The 25,095-nt window shown below is 36.2% G+C and overlaps 1 protein-coding gene across 1 annotated transcript; it reads right to left on the bottom strand.

Moving 5' to 3' along the window:
- Nucleotides 1–1,511: 1,511 nt before the first annotated feature.
- ZRANB2 (zinc finger RANBP2-type containing 2) lies at nucleotides 1,512–21,979 on the bottom strand. Its single transcript, XM_032217278.1, has 10 exons — nucleotides 21,832–21,979; nucleotides 19,843–19,895; nucleotides 19,640–19,748; nucleotides 18,380–18,462; nucleotides 16,357–16,433; nucleotides 15,122–15,259; nucleotides 13,183–13,355; nucleotides 7,836–7,916; nucleotides 3,736–3,897; nucleotides 1,512–3,305 (listed from the first exon to the last, which is right to left on the bottom strand). Exons 1-10 carry the CDS (start codon nucleotides 21,885–21,887, stop codon nucleotides 3,242–3,244), a joined length of 996 nt encoding a protein of 331 aa, XP_032073169.1. The 5' UTR covers nucleotides 21,888–21,979; the 3' UTR covers nucleotides 1,512–3,241.
- Nucleotides 21,980–25,095: the final 3,116 nt, after the last annotated feature.

Genomic DNA, 25,095 nt, shown 5'->3' with positions numbered 1-25,095 from the left:
TTGAAGAACCTTTTTTATTTTGCTAACAATTACTGTAATTCCTAATTGTAATTTATTTGTCAGTATTTTTAATTTATATTATGCTAATTTGATTAATACATTTCCTCATTACTGGTTCCCATGCTTTCCATTTTATCTAGGGAGATATTTGACTCTATTGTCTTTAGAGTGGGAAGAATTTTTTGCTGATTGGGTAGTAAATACCGGATCAAATAACTAGAAATGTATAAATCAGGGCTTTCTAGTTTTAGTTCTAAAGTCACTGGACTGTGGTCAGATAGGCAATGAGGTGTTGTTTTATTGTTCAAAACAATAGTTTTTAAAAAAAACATATATATAAATGATGGGGTGATGCTTCATAATCAATCATGTGTAGTCCTGGAGTTTGCAACAATATGACCATATTGAAGATAGGTTCTTATGTAGTTTATATCTGCTTTTCCCCAAGATGTGCTTGTGTTTAAATCCTTTCCTAGTATCAAATTCTCAATCTCAATTTTTTTATAATTTTGTTAATTATTTTGTAAGAAATTGTACCAGATCCTGAATTGGAAAACAGGTTTAAAAAACAATGAACTAATAATTTATCTAATTATCCTTTAATAAATGTGAACTTTTTATTACAATCCTATATTTATCTGTGAATTTTAAAATTTAAACTAGTTTTAAACACACAATTCCTTTTGACTTATTGGTGTCTGTAACAAAATATGCTTATTGAAATATAAATTTTTGATGTGTCCTAGAAAGTTCTTCTAACATAACAACTGAGATGGAAAGGGTTTTCTACAGGTAGTTCTCAACTTACAACATTTCATTTAGTTACTGTTTGAAGTTACGGCACTGAAAAAAATGACTTATGACCATTTTTAACACTGATATCTGTTGTATCATGGCCATGGTCACGTGATTTACATTTGAATGCTTGACAACTGACTCACATTTATAATAGTGTTAGTAATTTAACAACTACAATGATTCACTTAATAAATATGGCAAGAAATGTCATAAAATGGGACAAAACTCACCTAACAAATTTCTCACTTGGCAACATAAATTTGGGGCTCAATTGTGGCTGTACGTTGAGTACTACCTTACAGGGTTTCTAATTAATAATCTTTTTAATTGTAGTCCCAAATTTCTAAAATTCAATGAAATATATTTAGACAACTTTAAAAAATCATTTCTACTAATTTATATACTTTGTATCCTATGAAAGAAACCAAATTCATTTGGGTTTATAAGAATATATTTTTGATGCTTTTTCTCCTTGATTCCCAACCCTTGTTATAGCCTCCTCTGTTGGACTTGGTATGGAGGAATCAGCAAGCCCACTGTTACTTTTATCTCCCATGCTAGATACCTTTATTAGTCTAGCTCCAGGTTTTCTTGGGATCAAAATTTCCAAGTAAATTTAAATTGTTTTAACTCATAACATTAAACATAAATAAACTGCAATCTATGCAACATCTGGCATTGTTTAAACAGAAAGGATATAAACTACAAATAAATGACATTTTTAAAACTGGCATGCTTTATTTACACATCCACAGAATTGGATCTTCATATAACCAATACAATTTGAATCCAAGCCAAATGAAACCCATAATTTTCCTTTAGTTATTCTAGCCTATCATATGCCGAGATTAAAACTTGTTAGGTACAATACTGTGAATAAAAGCACAATAATAGCAAATTCGTTAACATGTAGCATTTAGCAAATCTGGTTTTCACATTTTTTTAGACTTTCAAAAAGTCAGAGGCAGAGTTACAAGACTATTTGTACTTGTGCAATCTATGCTACAATTTAGCACAAGAAAGAGGATACCTAAGAGGAAGCAATATAGGATTACAGGCATATGTTTCTGCAAAATTTATCCAAAACATCCACACAGCAAAGCCTTATTGCTATGTCATTGATCAGCCCCATCACCCACCAACTTTAAGATGTTCATGAAAGGGGGAAAAAAAGTTGATGGCAGTTCTGCTCCATTTGCCATTGAGCAGCTTGTTTTACGAAGCAGATCTTCCAAAATGCAAGATATTGAAGGCGTAGCTTATTCCTTAATTTGTTAATGTCCCTTAACATACTTACCTTAGATGTGACTGAAGATGACAAATACATTTCCCCCAATCAGTTTAAGAATGGTCAGTACTTAACAAATACATTTGATAGTAAAAGAAAAGTGAAAATGAAACATGTTAAGCCATGAATAAGTTGAAAGAGATGTGAGGTTTTAGGATTTCCACCCTTTTGCATAAACAATTTCAAGAACAATGCTTCTTCTCCAGATCATACCAATTTGGCTAGCTTATAGATGTTAATTTAACAAGTTGTTCTTTGTGGTTTTCCAAAGATGGTATTCTGGCCAAAACAGGCCTATATAGGACTGGACTACTGCCAGAACACAAAATCATTTCTGGTTCTGAAAACTATCTTCTGGAAAATCACTGAAATGGCAGGTTTTACACAAGGGTTTTTCTTAATTATTGCTGCAGTTTCACCAAGTGACATTAGTTTAATGTGTTCTGGTGGCAGGAGTACCATCAAGGATACATAGGTGCCTTGCCTGAAAGAAATATATTTCTTTCCATATTTTATCTGCAGCATAATGCAGCTATAAATTTGCTAAGTCAATAAAGAGTGAAGGACTATGGAATAAAATATGTTACATGCCTTATGTAATACATTATAAAATTCTGCAGAAAATTATAGAGAAAGATTTGGGGTGGGGTTTTTTTGGAAAATATCCAGGAAATAATTTATACTAGGTTTCTTCTCAGTTAGAAATCACAAACCTATTAAAAAGAGTTGTTCCTCTGAAGAATTATCCTACTCTGAAACTGAGATACATTTCTGCCTACTAATATTGAAAGGATGACAAAGAAAAATTAAACTAAACTTTTTCAGAAAGTAGATTTTGAAATTTACATGATGACATAGCAAGAGATTAGGATGGTACTTGGGTGATACTTTCAAACTAGACTAAATTAAAAACACCTGTTAAAGTTTAAGCCCAATTAAAAAAAATAACATATTTGCCTTTCTGGGATCAATTTATGGCTTAAAATATTTCATTACATGTTTTATGAGTTAAACTAGCTGCAGTTTTCCATTAAACATGCACCTCTATTAGCAGGATGTACCATTTCTGACCAAATAAAACATCAACTTCTTTATACTGTCTCATGCAATGGACTGTTGTTTTTTTTGTGTGTGTGTGTGTTTGAATTTTGTACATTATTTCTTTTTGGAACTTGTACGAGATCCAGAATGAGAGGAACCAGAGGACGACCTGCGGTTTCTGAAAGATAAAAAATGGGAGAAAGCATGCAAACAAATAAGTTTTAAGTGCTATGAACATCATAGGGAATGAAAAAAAGAGGAAGAGACAGAAGGATTTGAAATGTACTTATTAGACTTCATATTTGCATCTTAGCAGTTTACATAATTAAGACTCTTCAGTTAAGAGTTTGTACATTTAAAAAAATTGCAACTTCACAAGAGTGCTATAAGAATCACGTTTTCTGCATTGCATGTGTATGATTATCTTTAATATTGGTAATTAAAGGTAGCAAGAATATATTTTTTTAAAGCCACAGCTAGACAGAATAAAATGGCTATCACTCAACATACACAAACACAACATACACACAGCTTAAAATATTCTGCTCCTTGATCATTCCAAAGCCAGCATTTAAAGAACAACCATTCTTATTCTACAAAACCCAAACCTTTCAGGTGACCGTGATCTTGTTCGCCTTTTTTTGCGATCACCAGAAGAAGATCTAGATCGGCTTCTCTTTCTGCTTCTCTCAGTGGACGATGATGAATGAGAGCTTGAGTAAGATCTTTTCCTTGGGGTTGGAGAACCCCTGACGGACCTGGAGCTGGATCTTTATTAAGAAATAAATCAGACTTAATCCTAGCATAAACAAAAATGCAATACTCTACATCAAATGCATAAATATAAATTCAGATTCAAAGAATACAGATTAGTGTATGAATACTTACTGCCACGTTAACAGGGACCTAAACCTCAACCATTTTAAATAGTATTTCTCTAGGGCCACATCAATAGCGTGTCCAGAACTGACTACATAATATAAAAAAGCTCTTTATGCTGGTTTAATTGTTGATTTTCAGTATTGTAATAGCAAGCTTGAATATTAAGATAAAGAAATAATGGAGATACAAATTACTCATATGCTGAAAAGGAGGGGGTCAATTTAAATAATGTAATATGCTATATATTTAATAAACCCTTGAAAACAAATATCTCATAAAATTGTTAGTCATTTATATACTGTATCAAGAATGTTGGTATAGGTAGTTCTCAGCTTACAACTATTCATTTAAACATCAGCTCAAAGTTATGACGGACTTCAAAAAAATGACTTAGGATCCTTTCCTTGAAGTTATGACCGTCTGCGGCCATGATTGCAATTTGGGCACTTGGCAACAGGCCTGCATTTATGAAGGTTGCAACGTCTTATGGCCATGGGATTGCTACAACAGAAATCAACAGAAGCCAGATTTCCTTAACAATTGCCATGATTCACCCAACCATGAGGTTTGCTTACTGGCAGTAAAAATGGTTTTAAAATTGGGCTGGTCACATGATGATGACTTGCTTAATGAAGTATCACTTAGTGACTAACATTCAAGTCCCAACTTGTGATCATAAGTTGAGGACTACCTGCAAGAGATTTGCATTTGCAAATACAGGGAAGTAAAAAGCACCATGTTTATGGCGTTATTTCAGCCTGAATAGGTCTAAAGCTCAGAGATACTGTATAAAGCAGTAATGTTTCAGACTGATTCATCCATCCATCCCCAAGAGCATATAAGCATTCAAACTAAAGGGAAACATCTATTTTCTGGCTGCCAATTCTTGACACAAAGTATTTGGCCTCATTACCATATTTCCCAGAAAATAAGACAGGGTCTTATATTAATTTTTGCTCCAAAAGACGCATTAGGGCTTATTTTCAGGCGATGAATTATTTTCAGGGGAATATGGCACTAAATGTGTCTGTCCAATTGACAATCTTAACTGAGGCTTATTTGGGGGTAGAGCTTATATTACAAACATCCTGAAAAATCATGCCAGGGCTTATTTTCCAGTTAGGTCTTATTTTCAGGGAAACACAGTAAATATGGAAAAATTGCATAGAATATGGAAGATTAATAATTTTTGTGCCTTACAGCTTTGGAGTTAGCTTTTATTTTCTTTAAAAAAAAGTTAAGTGAGTTAATATGGATCCATTAGATTACAGATAGTTCTCAACATAATGACGTTTCAGAATTACGACAGCCTAAAAAAGGTGCTTTATAATTTGTAAAGCACTTCTGGGTGTTGAAAAACATTGCACCATCATTCACATAGTCACATAATCACAAACTGGGTGCTTGGCAAACTGTTCGTACTTATATGACCGATTACTGAAAGCGCCATGGTCATGTGATCACCATTTGCTGGCTTCTCAAAAACCTCATTGTGGAATCTGGCAGGAAAGTTGCAAATTGCTGCTGCCTTCTACAAAGACTTCCACTTGTCTCCAGGGGCTGACTGCAAGAGCTGTCTGACAAGACACCTTCTTTGGAGGGTGCAGAAACAGAACTGAAAAGATTTGAGCTCCATTCTTGAATGATGCTGGAGGATTTCTCTTTTGCACTTGGAGGGAGTTACATTTTGGTGAGGTGCAGAAATGGAGATCAAATCTTGAATGCTTAAGCTTCCTGAAGGCTTCCTGGATGTGGAGGGAGATGATCTCTGGCTTGGTATAGAATCAGTTCAAATCCTGAAAATATACGTTCCATTCCTGCGCCCTCCCAGAGGAGTTCCTTCATGTGCGTGGAAGAAAGCAGAACTCTTGATGAGCTGCAGAAATGGACTTCAAATCCTGATAATTTGAGCTCCTGCAGTATGCCAATGGAGTTCCCTTCCAGATATGCAGAAAAGCTGAACTCCTTCAGCAAGCAACTCTTTCAGCCATCCCAAAGACAAGAATGAGCCAAAATGCAAGCAGAGAATGGAGAAGGAGGGTAGAATGAGCATGGGGTGCTTGGAGCGGATGAGGGATGTCCTAGAAGACCCACCATAGGTCATGTAGGTTTCTTCACTCAGTGGCCGATAATCCTGCTTGGATTTCATTGGAGTGATTTTCAGTTCTTGAGTGGAGTCTCTCAGAGCTTCCCCCACCCGAGTAACTCCATACTTGGGGTTCTGTCTGCTTAATAACCCATGAGATCACTTAATTACTGCAACTGGGAAGGTGGTTGCAGAACGAAGCAGTCATGTGATGTCTCACTTAACAACCGCTTTGTTCAACAACCAAGTTTCCAGTCCCAAATGGGGTCCTAAATCAAGAACCACCTATAAAACAAAATAGAAACAATGAGCTGAAGCCAACTTTACCTATATTTGACAAGTTTAGCTCAGTCACTAAAGAGACTATAATGGTAAGGACCGGATTCTGAAATCACTTAATCAATTTCCAGAGTGAAAATCTGTGGGAACATTTCAAACCTCCAGTACAAGCAAGAAGACCTAAAAATATTTTTAAGCTAGATGAGCTGTGTAAGGAAGAGTGGGAAAACATTCCAAAATCAAGAGGAGAAAAACTCTTAGGAAAGATTTGAAGCTTTCTGCCAAAGAACATTATAAAGAGATTCGTGGAGATTCGTACCCTCACCACCCTCCAGACCTTCCGCACAGCCCTCAAGATCTGGCTATCCCGTCAGGCCTGGGGTTAAAGATTATAGTCTGTCCCCACCCGAATGATGAATGAATGTTGCTTTTATTTTAATTATATGTTATTTATATATGTCATTGTGTGTCTTCCCGCCCTATCTGTTGTAAGCCGCCCTGAGTCCCCCCAGGGAAAAGGGCGGCCTATAAATAAATTTACCATTACCATTACCATTTACCATAAAGTGCTGACTAGTACAATGTTTAAACTTCTGCATCTACCATATTCAATCTTTCTCATTTTGAATGTATAAAGTGCATATGCATTCAAATATGCAGAATTTTTTCTTTAACAATGAACAATGTAGAGATTTTGTCAGCTTCTGTTCACTCATGGATTCATTGATACATACAATTTGCCCTGCAGTGCTTAAACCTTTGCATGCAATTGTTAAGAATTAATTTTTAAAAATCCTGCCCTATACTGTAGATAACCATAACTACAAATATTTTCAGACAGATTTTGGGAGGGCAAAGATCAGACTAGCAAGACAGTACTTGACCTATATCTGTTTTAAACATGGGAAAAATTATTTTTGGATATACATTTTAATGTAATTACTGTTTTTACTATTATTTTTAAATACAAACCACTACCAGAAATAGGGAAAGAGCTTTGTTATTTTAAGATTGAATATTCAACATTCAGCATTTATGTATATAGTTTGGCTTACAACACAGATAACACCTGCTAAATGGTAAACTGAATGTACACATACATTTTAGTTGGTTAGATTTCCTGCCTTTCCTCTAAAAACTCAAATAATTATCACACCACCTCTCTTATAATTTTCACAGTCTCTTGTAAAGACTCTCTCTGAGGGAGACGGGTGGTTCAAAAATGTGAAGAATTAATTAAAGCAATAAATAAATACCTTCATTCTCTCAATTTTTAAATACCTTCTTGGAGAATTTGTTATAATCATTTTGCTACTTTAGTAAATATAATTTCATTTGCTACCAACATTATATTAAAAGAAAGACATTTGTAGCAAATGCTTATAATAAAGGAGTATGGATGGTGACCTCTTCATCTCTCTCTCTCTCCCTCTGATAAGCAGAGCTTGCTACCTCATTCACCTTGATTTCGACCCACGAGATCTAGAACGTTCTCTGGAAGTGGAATGAGACCGTGACCTTGAACTGGAAGAGCTTCTGGACCTGAAACAACATGAAGATTTATTTTTTCTTTTTGAGAGCAACAGAAAAACAATAATTCAATGAATTCAATCTTTTAATTTAACAGTATTTGATATTAACATTATTTTATCTTCTTCACCTCACTGGGACATTTTTTCACAGAGTGATTTAAAGAAGCAAACAAAAATTTGGTTAGGAATTAAATAGCTGTTTGATTTATTAGCAACAGCATAAGCTAAGTGAGTAGGTTTTATTTTTATCTATCTTCCAGGTCATGTTGTAAGTTGCTTTTTGAAATATTTTTCCCAAATAATTTTTCATATATTATGTTTGGAAGTTATCACAGAAGATAAGCTTATTGTCTTTTTGAAGTCCAGTCAATAAATAATCATAATAAAAGATTACAGGTAGTCTTAACTTATGACAATTCCACCACTAAAAGTTTTGGTCATGTGTCATCACATAATTGTGCCCAATTTTAGTATCTTTTTGCCTTAGTTGTTAAGCTAATCCAGCTTCCCCCATTAACTTTGACTGCCAGAAGCTGGCTGGGAAGGTCTCGAATGGTGATAGCACGTGACCTTGGGACATTGCAGTCATCATAACTACATGTTGCTGCCAAGTGTCCAAATCACAATCCTGTGACTATGAGGATGCTGTAATGGTCGTAAGTACAAGGATTTTTCAGTGCTATTGCAACTGATTGCTAAATGAATGGTTATAAGTTGAGGACTACCTGTAAATTTAAATTACATTGCCTTGAAATTATTTATCTTAAACTTTAAGAACATTTCCAATGGGTTTTGATGTGTAAGTCACAGACAAAAATGAATCTTGTAAGTAAGAATTGCACAATTCAAAACAGAAAATAATCAAGTTAAAGTTCCACAATAGTTTGCAAGCAACTTAACTCCATAACTCTTGATGAAAACAAAAGTTGCATGAATCTAAATATATCTAGAAATTAGCCTTAGTGGGATTTGTTCTGACAAAGTTCTATTTTACATATTTAGAAGTGAATGCCAGTATACTCTATGAGATTTCTTTTTAAATAAATGAGTATCTTCTTAATTAATTTTGATTCTAGGCATAAATTCAATAAGTTATTTTCAATATTTATCTATTATCATTTGGGAAAAATGTTTGTAGAACATCTGGAACATTGCTGATTTATGATATATCAAAGTATTCATATCTTTCACTTAATGACAGAATTTATCTATTTTAGTTTAAATAGTAGCAAACTGAAAAAACTGATGAGAGTAGTAAAAAAAATTTAAACCACTTTTTATACAGCTTGCTCTTTAAAGGACAAGAAATTGTTAACACAAGGAAAATGCACATGGGGATCCCTAGACTGCATACATTTATTCCAATTTTGTTGTATTTAAGTACAATGACAATAAAGATTATACTTATAATTTTAAGTAGATCTTAGAAAACAAGATAAGTGTAAAATTTCATTTACCCTCAGTAAAAGAAATACTGGATTTTCCATTTAAGAAAATATTTTATTTTAAAAGAACTCTAGAAAATGAATTTAATATCACCATTCTGGCCTAAATTTGTGATTTATCAATCATACAAAGATCTAGCAACATAAATAAATTTAAATAAATAAATTACATTTTCCATCTCAAACATTTCAATTAATTTTAAAAACTGGACTAGATCTGGAAACTCTTCTGACCCGAGTTGGATTAACACTCTTGATGAATAGTACTTTTGATTATTCTTTATGAAAGATTAAACCCCCTGGAAAAAAATAATAAAGCATCTTTTTTGGAATCAATATATATAAACTAGTAGTGATTGTCAGTAGCATATTGTGAATCCTTGCATTTTATGTGACATTGGTCAAATAGCTTGACTCATTTCATTTCTGATAAAGCTGGCCTTCTTGAAAGATAAAAGACCAGTAACTGAAGAATCTGCTTGCTATATTCAGCAGAGGTTCCTCTATGTACATGCCAATCAAATTCATAGGGACATCTAGACTCATGTATTGCACATCTAATTAAGAGGCATCATATCTAATTAAGGGTCAACAGATATAAAGTCTCAGTGAAGAAAAACATAAGCATAAGCCTTTGCTTAGGATGAGTTAAATCATGCCTGTCAAACTCGTCATGTCACACATTGCAATGTTTTTCCCCTTTGAGGAGCTGGGGTGGGCGTGGCCTGTGCGATGCATCTGGCCCACAGGCCACAAGTTTGATACTTCTGAGTTAAATACTGATAGCTGTACTGATAGTACTTTTTAATGCTCTTTCATATAATCAGAATGAAGGTTTAAAGGGGAATTATCAGCTAGTTTAACCCACTATCAAAGTAGGATCCTTACAGAACATCAGATGGTCATCTTGACTCTTAAATATCTCTAGCAAAGGAAAATTTACTGCCTATTAAGCCCGTCTGTTCCATTCTTGAGCAGCTTTACCTTCTGGAAATTTCTGTTTGTCTGATTATCAACAGATATGCACTGGACCATAGCCCTGGGTATCTGTTCACTATTCAGCCCATTTTCCTTAACCTGGGAGCATGCTAGATTATAACCCAGAACCATAAATTCCACATTCATCTAAAAACTTTTCAGAATATTATATTCTAATCAGACATTCTTCTTGGGAAATTGTAGTATCCAGATGTCTAGCTAGCTAAGCTTATTGAAACTTATTGAAACTGCCTTACGAAACTGAACAAAGATCATAAAGAATCAAACACCTCTAAACACAATTCCCCTTTTAAAGTCAAACACCAAGATCTCCATCCAGACAGCCCGAATTCTTGCTTTTCTGGTTATCTGTAAAGCGTAGAAATCAACTAAGTTCAAAAGTTCACTTGCTGAATCAATCTCCTGGCTTTGTTCCTTATCTCTACCAGCTCCTTGACAGCTTTCTGCAGTGCCTTCCGATGCAAATATGGATTGATTTAAATCACCAAGAGAAAAAGCATAGATTTAAACTTCTCATTTGATCTAAGATTCAAATTTGTGTATTCTCTCTAAAATTATCTTCACAGCTTTCTTAAATATTTGAATACTAATTCAACTAGTTTCGGATTCACAATTCCTTCTTATGCTTTTTTTTACATGTGATTCTTATGTTAACTTCCCCCACCCCTCAGAATAGTTTAATTACGAAATAAGGATTGAACAAAACTATGTGATTTTCCATATTAGAGTCCGGGGGGAGGGGGGGAAGACATGTTGAGGTACTTAGTTATTTAATGTGTTGGATATCTTTAATTTAATTATAGGCTTCACATATTTATAATGAAAAGTATAGTAATACTGTTTTTGTACAATATTAAGAAGTTTTTAGATTTTTTAAATCTGGAAAAATGTAAATTAATTTTTAAACAAATCTTTTAAAAAATTGTGTTTTGAGTTCACCATTTCAACAACCGAGTAAAAATCTGTACCTTATAAAGTACCGTTAATTAAAATCTTTAAGAAACTATTTTTAATTTATTTTGTAACCAAATAGTTTTAAACTTCAGGATCCACCTGTCCTATTATTGCTGCCCAAGTGTTATTAAAAAATGTTAGGTAACAGTATTTGGATGATTATCTACAAAAGCTTGAATTGTTTTCCCTTCAGCACACGAAAAGATAACTTTATGCCACAATTTTTTTCTAATAATTTATAAACAAGAAAGAGTGAAGTCCTTTGGAAAATTTGTTTTTGTAACAATATTTCTAATTGATTATGTTTTATTTTTCTTTCTCAAGTATCAATGTTACAAATAATGCTGTTTTTCTTAGTCCACACAGCCTTTCAAGACTTGATCTTCCTCTAGCAACATTACCCTTCATTTATTTATATTCAGTAATTATTGCTGTCTTCTATTTTCCCTAATTTTAGATCATGATATATACAATTAACTTGTCGGTCTATGTGTTTACTAACCAGGCAAGCCAAGCCATATTCTCTTCTATAAAATTGAGAATTATTTCCCTATGTGGTATGAGCTGTGTTTACTAACCAGGCAAGCCAAGCCATATTCTCTTCTATAAAATTGAGAATTATTTCCCTATGTGGTATGAGCTGTGACAAATTGTATTAAACCTCTGAATGTTAATATTTATCCCAGTAAATTTTTCCATCTGCATGTTCAGCTTATTTATTATTGATTTTCAAATGTAAGCTTGAGCTAATAAATCAGAAAAAGCTCTTTACTTACAAATAAAAACCAGGGGTATTTGAGTCTGAACAAGCCTGAGCTCTGAGCTTAGGTCGTTTCTTAGCTGTACAAATAGAGCATATGAATTTCCACGTTATGGGGATGGTGATTCCCCAGTAATAGATGGAGTGGCAAAGAAACAATTAGCAATTTCACTCTTCCCTTTTTTCCAACAAGGACCACATCACTGTACTGGAGTCCTTTCCAAAAGTGAAAGGATGTTTTTTTTTATAGAATGTTATGTCTAAATATAATCCAATATAGAAAATTTTATTTTGTTCCAGTAATATCATTTTATAAAAGGTCCTGGGCTACATTTATAAGCTGATGAGAATAGTAAACATGTTTTAAGTCCATGAAAAAAAAACCCAAAATATGGAGACTACAGAATCTGAAATCAATAAATTTCTTTTTAATTGGAGTGTTAATTTTTATCCAACTTAGTTTTGCTTTAGGGATATTTTAAAATATAACTATATTTGTGTTTGACAGTTTCTTCATATACAACTTTTTATGAATAATTCATCATAAAACTGATACAAAATGGAGGTATGTAATTTTTGTTTAAAAAAATGCTGCCCAAAACTAGGCTCTTTAAGAGAATTACTAGGAAAAGGGCTAATATGTATATAGAGAGCCATGTTTATTTAGAAGTTTAAATAAATTACAAGCTCTTCTTCCCTTTAAAATCCAATCACTTCCCTTGAAAATAAGGATAACTTTACTTTTTAATAAGTTTCTGCCAATAAGCAGATCATTAAATACTTAGATTAATAGTTCCCTCTCACCAGCCCATTAAGAAAAACATATTTGAAATCAATCTCTAGGAAACAGCAGGCCTATATTTAGCTGCTACAAAAATACTAAAATTAAGAACCAAATCTTTAATTTTCATGGCTTCTAAACTCACAACTGTTAAAAATCCACCTCCAATTCACTCATCTTAAATGCTGTTTATCCCTGCAGTTGGATATGTAAGATTGATTAGACTAACTTAAACTGCAAAAAAATAATGTAAAAGTTAATCACAAAAGAGATGTAAATAAAGAAAGTTAGATACTGACATTTTGTCTGGCGTTACCCTTGACCTGTACCCGTTTACCTGGACCTAGACCTTGAGCTTGAGTGGGAGGATGAGCGAGATGAAGATCGTGAAGAAGATCGAGACTTGGAGCGACTTCGTCTAGCAGGGGAAGACTTCTTATTGGCAGAATCTTCTTCTTCACTACCATCAAGGTCATATTTAGAGAGATCAGCATCATCCTCATCTTCATCCTGGAAAACAGTGCTGGCAGCTTTTTATGCTCATTAGGAAAAAAGTAGGTATACTAGTCTGATAATAAATTCCAGAGGATGTCCATAACATTTCTCAATAAGGACAAGGAAGCTTATGCAGACTGTTCACATATGTAATACAAATGAATTATATAAACATTAGATTTAGTCAGAACATCTCATTTAGATTAAAAAAAAACTGATGTGGCCAGCTACTATGTTTTGATGAAGATTCATCAAAATGCCACAGAATAATCAGGTCTATCTGTTTCTTCCTAATTCCACACATAATGAATGGTTTAGTTAAATCTATTAAATCTATTAACATCTATTAACATCATTTCTTTTGAGGGAAAAAGAAACAATATTTAAATATTAAGTTTTTTCTTTATTCAACCAGATCAAACTGATATTAAAAAGTGGACTTAATAAGTTGTTTAACTGACAGAAATTATGAGTTCATACATAACTCATACATACTGTATTTTTTGGACTATAAGATGCTCCAAAGTATAAGACGTACCTAGCTTTTGGGAAGGAAAACAAGAAAAAATCTGCCTCTGCCTCCCAGCAATTTACCTCCTTGCAGCAAATAGAAAAGTCAGCTTTAGCACAGTCTGATTTAACACAAGCAGCTTATTGGCAGTTGGATCTGCCTCCCAGAATACTGCCTATCAGCTGTCCTAGGCTGCTGGGATCACTGCCACCCATCGCCGTTGCCACCTATTGCCGCCTCCATGCGCCCCATTTTTGGCCTCTGTGCATCCCGTTTTAGCCTCCATAAGCCCCATTTTTGGCCTGTTCCAGGCAGCAGGATTTGCTGGCACCTATCCCTGCTGCCTGGAACGGGCCAAAAATGGGGTGCGTCGAGGTGGAAATAGGTGGCAGCAGCGATGGGCAGCAACAGTGCTGATGGGCGGTGGTGATCCCTGCAGCCTGGAACAGCTGATAGTAGGTATTCCGGGAGGCAGATCCAAATGCCAATCAGCTGCTCGTGCTAAATCAGGCTGTGCTGAAGCTGACCACGCTTGTTTGCTATTTGCTGCAAGGAGGCAATTACTGGGATGCAGAAGCCGAAGGGTGGGGGCTGGTGGCTGGGCATGGCTTCAGCAACATTCAATGTATAAGACGCATAGAGATTTCCACACACTTTTTGCGGGGGGGGGGGGAGGGCGACACGAAGAAGTGCGTCTTATACTCTGAGAAATAAGGTACTCAATAAATATTTAATTCATACTAGAATAATTGTTTCCTCTCATGCAATGTTAAGCTACCATATCTCATTGTGTGTGTGTGTGTGTGTGTGTGTGTGTGTGTTTTCCTCTAGCTCTCAATCTCAAGTGACTTGTGGCAGCATACATAATAAAACATAAATACAAATGAAAAATATTTTTTCATTTCTTAATTTTTGAAAGTTCCTTTGAAGATATGTATTCAAATATACAGAGTTGTTTTTAGAACCATTTTAAAGTACTCTTCGCAAGCATTAATAGTCATTTCATCCCTAAATGTACAAAAAGATCTTTTGTAAGACATTTACTGAAAACTGATCTAATTATACATTATTTTCCAAAATGTTTCAAAAAGTCCAGCATTCAGAGGACTTTGCATGTTACTTACCATACAGAAATAAAAGGGCTAAAGTTTCCCATCTTGCTGGATAAGGTAAGTGATCTCTGACATATTAGAGTTGAGAAGTTAAGGTTAATACCATTCTACACATTTACCTATGAATGGAGTATTACACCTTGAAGATTTTCTTTTACCTCATCTAATTTATACTTAGACAGATCTCCATCCTCATCCTCCTCTTCTTCCCCTTCAGATTCCTTATCTTCAACTTCCTTTAAGATAGATGCAGGACCAACAGGTTTCCCTCTATATTTTTTCTTTTTGCGGCCAAACTAACCAAAAACAAAACATAAATGTAAGCTGTTGGAATATGCTTACCTAGGAATTAAGAGACATTGGCTTTTTGCAGAATACGCATGCATAAATGACTCTATTGCCTCATTTTCTTGTTGCAAAAAGGAAACAAAACAATCCAGATTATTAGTTGAGTTAAATAACTGGCACAAGCCCAGTTATGTATTTAAGATGAACTCTTAAAACTTAATAGAGAAGCGTAAAGATTAATGTTTGCTGAGCTGAAATTTTCATTTCCTTTGTATAAATATTGTCTAATATGTATGCATAATAGGTGCAGGCAAGGGATGAGTTTGTATGTGAAAAAAATGATCTGTTTTATATGAAGGATCTGTTATTTTTACTCCTTATTTAGAGGCAGTTTATTCATTAATGGAATTAATACTAACTTTTTGCCTACCTCACATTTCTTTGGTTTCTTGCCAATGAATATATGTATTTAATATACAAAATAAAGCCTCATTGGCTGGTGGAAAAATATATCCAAAATACTTTAATTTTTCTTTTAATCATTTTTTTCTGTTTACTCCTTTTCATTAAATTCAACACAATTTTCCTCTAAAGCAAACAGAGTAGGTAATGTGATGTACAAATTGAATTAATGGAAGGACTGGTTAGTATGTTATTTATCTGGATAAAGAATCTAGTTTTATGCAATATTTTCCATCCTAGATATGGTTCTCTGGAGCTGTCTAAGGCTGCCAACATGGAATTGTAACATGCTAAAATAGGGAAATTATGAACTATATTAAGTATAATCACAGTACCATTTTTTACTAAATAAAAATCAAATTTTGTATTTGTACTCCATGCTTTTATAGCTTGTTCGATGCCTCAGGAATTTATTCCTCTATAAAGATATTAAGCTAAGCCTTATGGTGTTAGAGCCTATAAGGTTATTTTTAAAACTTTTTTTGTAATGTTAAACCAATGTATTATTTCAGCATAAAAATATAATTGACATTTTCAGAGCTATATTTATGAATTAGGACTAAAGGAATGAATTTCGGAATGATTTTCCCATTAGTATATTTTAAAAGTAACATTTCATTGCATAAAGGTATGTATCACTCACCTCATCATATTCCCCATCTGACTCTTCACGTTCTATATATTCAACATTCTCTCTTTCATTGAAGCCTCCACCATATCCTACAAAAAGTTGCCAAAAATGTCAAAAACTAAACCAATACTCAAGGATATGACATGTTATTTTATATTAAGTAAAAATAACAGCAGAGATTTCTACGTCAGTGCCTATTACTTTTCATAAAAGGTTGTAAAAATTTAAAGGGAAACAGAGGTATGGAAGCTATCCAGGGTGGATAAAAATTGATGTTTTTTAAAAAATAAAATAAAAATCAGATTTTTAAAAATTTAAATTGGATTTTTATGATTTTTATCAAATTTTGGAGTAAAAAACTATCTAAAGATTTCTAATTAAGATACATTAGTTTATTCATCATGAAATGGAGCTTAGTTATGTAGCATGAGGCTATATATTCTGCAATATTGGGACTGTCGGTGAGTTAACAGAGGGTCAGAGGAGCTGCTGCAGGACAGAGATGAGAGTTGCTCTTTAAAAAGTATGATTTAAAAGATTTAAATCAAGCCTTTTTACTAGGGATTTAAATCAACTCCACCCTGGAGCTATCTACATATTATTTCATTAGTTTTACTGTGCGTGTAAATTAAAGTATACAGAAGCAATGGCATAGTCGAACTTCCTGGCAGTTACTTGAAACTAATCTAAGCCAAGGAAGCTGACAGATTGGGGTTGTGGTACAAGACACTCTAAGAGTTTCAGAGAGGAAGAATAGATTGTAGAAATGGAAACAAAATCATGTTGTGTGAGCTTAGTTATATGGTCCGAAACTGTTCCAGGAACCAACTGAGATGCACATTTTTCAGCCCCACAAATTCCAACTGTTTAGATAGTACTGTTAAGGCTATAAATGTAAATCACATCTTGAGCAGCATGCATATAACACACAAATATTTCACGTCAAACTTTGTATTAGATGCAACATCTGCCACTATAGGAAACATTTCCTATAGTTTCCTATAGGCCACTATAGGAAACATTTTCATATATTGAAATTATTCCTCCCCCCTTTAAAAATCACCATCTGCCATGGCATTAAAAAACATTTACACAGCTCTGGACACACTCACTAGGAAGCCAAAGATTCTTCCCCAATACTGCAGTCCCTGTGGATCCCTCAAAACCATTTCCACAAGTTATAAAGTTCTACAGAAAGTGGTTTATATGCAGTACCAGTAGCTGCACATGACACAGGAATAAATTCTAGCATACAAGCATATATTAAGGACTTTGCTTAAATTTACTCTAAATCAAAATTAGCAAATTTCAATTAAACTGTGTTTTGTATAAGTAATATTATTTCTGTGCTCCACAAGGCATCTTTTCCACCCAACTGATGCAAAGGTTTCAGTTACAAGAGATTGTGGCTTTCTGTGTCCCGAACACTTTTTCAAATCTAGAACAAGGAAAGTGCATAGGCATTCTTTCACAATATTCAACACCGTGATGGTAATTCTTGAACTCAAAACTGTAAGTTATTCCACATTCCCCCAACAGCGATCTCTATTAAAAATGAGTTTCAACTTTTCTGACACCTGTCAAGCCTTAATTGCTGCATTGTGCAATGTTTATGGTTCTCACCTCAATTCGTTTCTTTTGGGGGAAAAAAGGGATACATCTCCAGAGATCTTGGGACATATTCAACATTTTACATGCTAAATACAGAGAGAGGGGCACTCCATGAAGCCACTAGTATCATTTGACTTGAATTCCTCTGAAATCTATTAGCAAATTTATCTTGATCAAATTCATGAACTGATAAACATTTATTAAATTGGTTGTCCCAAAATTAATTTAACGTTAATCTGGCTTTTTTCCTGTACATGGAATCAGACTGATTCGATATGATAGCCCAGCTTGGAAATCTGCAACAAATCAGTACGAAATTCCAAATGAATCAACTCAGTTATTTGAGCCAGATCTCTGCCATGCTGTGCACCTTAACTATTTGGTACAGAGTATTTTTTAAAGCATGTTTAAATAAGGCTATTACCTGTTCTTTCCTCGAGTTTGGCATACTTTGGAGTGTTGCACATATTGCATTCTGACCTCCGGGCCCAATTAACATTACCACATCTTTGAGAAGAAAAAAACATTAGTTTAAAAACTGAAAATAATACTAGTACAACAATTAACAAGGTAAATATTATCTGACACCTGAAGAATTGGAAAGTTTAAAATAATTGCTAATTGAAAGAGCCAAGTTTCTCTCCTATATTTCAGATACAGCCAATAGCATTTAAATGCCAAGTAAAATACATGTAATTTTTTTGACACATAAATGGGTGTATATATATCTTTGATAAATATTTAGTGCCCCAAAACTTTTTTCCATAGTTATACTTAAACTAAATCTGAACAAAATACACGAGAAACAAACAAAATATTTTACTTTGACCAAACAATTCATTGGTTTGTTTGGGTGAGTTTTTGCAAGTCAGCGAGTTAAAGAGATGGAGATATTCTTCTATCATATATAGATTTTAAAGCAATACAACAACTTACATCAACTTATATCAATGAAAATATCAATAAAATAAAACTAAACAAATGTTGGCAGACAATACATAATGAAATCAAGTTCAATTTAACTAAAACTGACAACTACATCAGTAATGCAAATAAATGTCCCATATATATATATATATATATACATACATACATACATACATACATACATACATACATACATATATATATATATATATATATACATACATACACACACACATACATACATACACACATATATAATTCAATTGCCTTGTAATAGATATCAAAAGTTGTCTAACATTATATGGAAACTGCAAACATTTTCATTATTATTTATTCATTTTTCAGGCTGCCCACTTGCCAAATGATTCTAATTTAATGCACCAAACAATTTTCTGGATCTATTAAATGAGTCAATTTATGTCTGTGCCCTTACAGAACACAGATTATCACAGTAAACCCAAGTGCACTTATTTGGCAGTAAGATCTTCTGTATTCAATGAACTATCCTTATGAGTAAATAAGTATAAGAAAAGGGTGAACAAATTATAAAAGAGGCACATATGGATAATATTGGAATTGGAATTTGCTTTATTTGTATGCCGCCCTTTTCCCTGAGGGGACTCAGGGCGGCTCACAATTCAAGGGAGGGGGATAAACAAACAAGTACAAACAAACAAACAATATCAGCAAAAAACTGTAAAAATAAAGGACTATGAGATTAAACTAAGAATAAATTCAAATTTCAAGATCAACGTACGTTTTACATTGCCAGTCATTAGCGCTAAAGAGACCACGGCTTTTTTCAGCAAGTGTCTTCCCTATTTCAGTTCCTCCAGCTTTCATCATTTTAGCTTCTGTAGTTTTTTCTGAAAGTAGAAAATAGGCATGTAAATCAATCAATTTCCCGTACGTTTAATTTTGGAACAGTCCCATCAAAATAAACACAGTTGATATAGTCACCTCGACCACATCTGTTACAGCTGGTTCTTCTAGCAAAATTAACATTACCACATCTGCAAATAAAAGAAACATTATTTTAAGAGCTTTCAATGCAATTAATAGCCCCAAGTTTTGATTCAAACCTATGCAAATTAGCTCAGAACTCATCCAAACTCATGCTTTTAAAAATTATTTTATAAACAAACCTTTGTACTCACACTTACAAAATAACTACCATTCCATTTTAATTACACTGATCTATAAGGAGAAAAGTTTCGGAACTGAAAATAGCTGAATTTTACCAGAATTGGGTAAAAAAAGGTAAGGAAATAAAGGAAAATTAAATTCTGACTATTAATTGGCTCCAGTTTCCAAGATACAGCTTCAGGTAAAAATTGCATCAAAATAATTCAAAATTACAAGGGGGATGTGAAATTATGATCCATAGCTTTTCTGCAAAGTGTGATATAGCAATGAGAATGGTGCCACATCAATAACTGTAAATCTATTTTTTTATTGATATCAATAGCATTGCTTTCCATTCATTTATTGGTTTTTCATGTAACATTTTCATGCTTTTTGCATGAAAAACTGACAAGCTCTAACATCAGATTAAATGAGAAGGTTCCATCTTTATTCATCTAAATGAATAAATGGAGCTTTTTGGGTTTTCTCTTGTGAACTGCAACAGGATCATCCCCGGGGAGATGATTGATTTGGTTCCCTCCACACCATTGGGACTCTGAAAGGCACTGACTTTTTCTGCTTGTTTAGCAAATGATCTTTAGTCTCAAAGCGAAGATAAATTTGTACATTTCAATTTCCATGGTACCATTTTCATTGTTCTACCATACTTTGTTGAGAGGTTATGGGGCATCATGATCATTAGACACCTCCCTACCTTGTAGGCAAATATACTCACCTGTGAAAAAAAGTTATTGTGAAACATTTTGAAAGCACCTTTAGCATCTGTTTTCTAATCCATCTAATCAACATATGTAAGAATTAACACATTGGAGGTCGATAATTTCCCCAAATTTGTAGCCCGGTGTTATCTACCACAATTCTCCCACATAAAGCAGAAAGATCATATATAGTAAGTCAGAAAATTATTTAACATTTTTTAGAAGCATGTAATGCAATTAAATCCAAATGCAAATGGACACACTTTGAATTTTAAATGTGAATCAGAAGGTACTTTGAAAAGCTTTACTTCTTTACTGGGCCTAGGTGGCGCAGTGGTTAGAGTGCCGTACTACAGGCTACTTCTGCTGCACGCCAGCAATTTGGCAGTTTGAATTTAACCAGGCTCAAGGTTGACTCAGCCTTCCATCCTTCCGAGGAGGGTAAAATGAGAAGCCAGATTGTTGGGGGCAATATGTTGACTCTGGAAACCACTTAGAGGGGGCTGTAAAAGCACTACGACGCAGTATATAAGTGCTATTGCTACTTCTTACATTTCTGAATTACCCAGTTCATTTCCTATGTAACGTATTAACGTGTTAAAAAGATGACAACTCAACTCAACATAATAATTCACTTTGCAGGTTGAAGAAATGCAATTAGTGACACGAGGCGATTCATTGCGCATTAAAAAAAAAAACACCTCAATTTTTCTCCCAGGCAGCTGCCCACAGAAGTTACTATTCACAATACTCTTACTCTTATTACTCCTATCATGGTTCCCAGGTAATATGCCGGAATCCTTTCCTGGAAAAGTCAAGCTGGTGGTTTCTGACCTTGCGCTGGCCGTTTGGAAGATGGAGGCCCAACGAGGAATCGCAGTGACCGCGACTAACACGGGACTACATCCGGGTCTCCTTAAAAATCGGCCCACATTGCGGGGTGGGGGGGAAGGGGGAAATAAAGGGGGGGGGCAAAAAACCCCGCCCGTTCTCCGCTTCGTCTCGTGGTATCACACCACTCAAGGCCTCGGGGGCCGCCCGGGTCCCTTCCGTGGCTTTAACGGGCCCAAAACCCAGCCGGTTCCCTCCGTCCTAACTCCCTTACTTCTTATCGGGGCAGATCCAGTCTCCGTCGCTGACGCGGAAATTCTTAGTCGACATGTCGGCCTCGGAAACGGCCCAAAGCTTTTCCGCTCGGGCGCCTCTCCGGACAAGCCCGAAGGAGGCAGCCGCTCGGCTTCGGCGGTGATTGGCCAGGATTGGCAAGGGGGGGGTCTTGCGGCAAAGAGAGCTGCCCTTTCGATCGCCTGTTCACCTGTGACGAGTTTTCTCGGTCATGTTATTATTATTATTATTGGCCAGCTCGTTAGCAGCTCGTTGGAGCGTTGGGGGAAATGCCTCGAACGAATTCAGAAACGAAGGGAGGGGAAAAAATAGAAGAGATTATCAGGAATTCCATTAGCCGACCCTGAAGGGACAATGGCGGGTGAAGGCTGGGAGGTTCAGAGAGCGACCTCTAGCGTTTGGAGGACTTTATGGCACTGGCATAAGTGACTTGAGAAGTTATTTTGTGCTTCGTTGTAAAGTACTGGCTTTTGATTATGGTGTTTGTCAACCTCAAGACTTTTAAGATCAGTGGTGTATTAACCATTAAGCAGATTAAGCACATGCTTAGGGTACCAGGCCCAAAGGGGGCACCACAAAGTTGAGGAAGAAAAAAAAGCTCAATGAAGATTTGTACATTATATACAAAGGAGGGGGACACCAAGATTTGTCAGTGTTTAGGGCACCAGTGTGTCTTAATCCGCCACTGCGTAAGATGTATAAACTTCAGCTGCAAGGGATAAACACTGCTGTAGTAAATTGTTGGCTGGTCCTTAATATTAAATATTAAAAATATGTCTCTTGATCATGAAGTAGCAGCACGATATGGAGCAACAACGTAGTTGAAAATTATGTATATACATTCTATATACTATAGACCAGTGGTCCCCAACCTTTTTATTGCCGCGGACCAGTCAGCCTTTGATAATTTTACCGTGGCCCGCTGAGCGCGCGCAGGGGTGGGGGGGCGTTGTTCTGCAGCGATCATGGCCCCCAGCCATTAATGTCTAAACTGCTGCAAGATATACTTAAATATTGATAAAATGTGAGGGGGTGTACTCACTTCTGTGATATCTATCCATCCATGTCTGTCTCTGTCTCTGTCTCTCTCTCTCTCTCTGTGTATGTATGTGTGTATGCGTGTATGTGTATATATCCTCTATCTATCTATCATCTATCTATCTATTTATCTATTTATCCATCTATCCATCCATCCATCCATCCATCCCTCTCTATCTATCAATCACCTATCCATCTATCTATCATATCTAGCTGGCTGGGCAATTTGGGGAGTCGAAGTCCAAAAGTGTTAAAGTTGCTGAGATTGAGAAATGAGGACGAAACAAAAGGGAAGAGAATGAAACAAGGTCGTAGAGAGAGATTGCAAAATGAAAGGGCACCTTCCAAGGTGGCGCAGTGGTTAAATGCAGCACTGCAGGCTACTGCTAGATCAGCAGGTCAGCGGTTCAAATCTCACCGGCTCAGGGTTGACTCAGCCTTCCATCCTTCCGAGGTGGGTAAAATGAGGACCCAGATTGTTGGGGGCAATATGCTGACTCTCTGTAAACCGCTTAGAGAGGCCTGAAAGGCCTATGAAGCGGTATATAAGTCTACTGCTATTGCTATTGCTATTTCCTTCCACCCCCACCACCCCCACCACCCCCACCGTGCCTCTCTGGCAATTGGCTGCCCAGGAGGTGGGGAGGGGAAGATGTTTTACAGACAGCTGCCACCCGCCCATCTCTCTCTCTCTCTCTCTCTCTCTCCCCCCGCCTCCCCATCTGACCTCGGCTGCTCCACGGCGGAGACCCCAGAAGGCAAGCAAAAAAAAAAAAAAAAAGGGCTCAGGAGTGGGGGAAGAAAACAAACCCCATCACGTTCCTATCTGTGAAAGCTCCCCGCTCCCTTCCTGGGCAGCCAATTGCCAGGGAGGCAGTGTGTGTATGTGTGTGTGTGTGTGGAGGGGGGGGGTTGGCAGCCCGCGGTGCGCCTAGTCCGCTGTGGAACGCGCTGCCACCCGCCCAGCGCTCGCTCTCTCACTCTCTCTCTCTCTCCCCCCCCTCCAATCTCCCGCTTCTGCTTCGACCGGCCAGCAACTTGTCCCCGCTTGCCCGCGGACTGGCCTCTGATTGGCTGGCGGGGAGAAAGCCTCGCCAGGGAAGGAGGCGAGGACTCCGCGGTGACGTCATGGGGACGGCGCCCCCAGGTAGCGGTGAACCGAACGCGCTCCGTCTCCACGGGCTACCAAGGCGGCCGGGCGGGCGGCCGGGGTGGGAGTGGGGTTTGGACCGGAGAGGCGGCTCTTGGGTTCGAGTCCCGGGGTTGATCTCAGGCTGCGCGTGTGGGTGAAGAGGCAGCAGGGATCATGGCCCCCGGCCGCTGCGCGGCCCGGTGCCAGGTACTCCACGGCCCGGCACCGGTCCGCGGACCGGGGGTTGGGGACCACTGCTATAGACAATATAATGAGAAATGAGAAACACTGGACTAGAATTAGACATTGGAATTAAAATTGCTAGAAGAAATAGCAATAATTTCAAGCAACCTGATGCACTTGGACAGCTGGAAGAGAAAATGATTTCTGTTGAAGGAAAAAAGTGCTGACATATACTGGTAACAAAAATGGATAATATTAAGGCTATGGTCCCCCACCTTTAATGTCCCAGTAGAAGTCATTCCCTCTGAAGTGAGATTGGTCCCATTCCTATTTGCCTTTTGGAAAGCTCTCGAAATGCAGTTTTTCAGTCAACCATGGTGAGACGAGTAAGTGATTTAAGAGATGGCTGTCTTTCCCTAAATCTTGAGTTTTATCTTTTTTGTTTTTCTCTTTTCACTTAGTGTTTTATTGTTCTTATCACATTTTGTCAGATGGGCAGCTGCATAAATTTGTTAAGCAAAGCAACAAATTCAATAACAGCACATGTCGGTGAGACATTTTTTATCAAAAAGGTTGAACAAAGATCCATTTGAATTGTGGTGCTTCAGAAAATTGGTAAAAATATTCACGACTGCCTGAAGATATGCAAGAAGACTGTTCAGTGCTAGTTGATTCACAAGCATAAATCTACAAGGATTTGAATAAAAGTTAATAAAAGTAATGTGTGTTGCATTATGAGGACTCATAAGGACTTGAGGGATAGGACAATATGAGGAAGCAGTGGGGAGAAGGATGAGCAGAAACAAATCAGGACGGAGAGAACTTTAAAAGCTTGCTTAGAAATACAATTTTTACAGTCTTTCCTGCACTGGACAAGGAAATGGGCAGATG

This window comes from Thamnophis elegans, chromosome 5 (genome assembly GCF_009769535.1).
Source record: "Thamnophis elegans isolate rThaEle1 chromosome 5, rThaEle1.pri, whole genome shotgun sequence".
NCBI classification, from domain to species: Eukaryota; Metazoa; Chordata; class Lepidosauria; order Squamata; family Colubridae; genus Thamnophis; species Thamnophis elegans.
Note: the sequence above shows the minus strand (reverse complement) of the source record. Positions and strands in the feature narration are given on the sequence as shown.

Excerpts from the sequence above, each read along its gene's own strand:
- ZRANB2 (XM_032217278.1), bottom strand. The coding sequence starts at position 21,887 with ATGTCGACTAAGAATTTCCGCGTCAGCGACGGAGACTGGATCTGCCCC. Across the intron at positions 16,434-18,379 it reads CAAACTCGAGGAAAGAACAG|GATATGGTGGAGGCTTCAAT; the intron begins GTAATAGCCTTA and ends AACTTTTTGTAG. Across the intron at positions 15,260-16,356 it reads CAGATGGGGAATATGATGAG|TTTGGCCGCAAAAAGAAAAA; the intron begins GTGAGTGATACA and ends GTTTTTGGTTAG.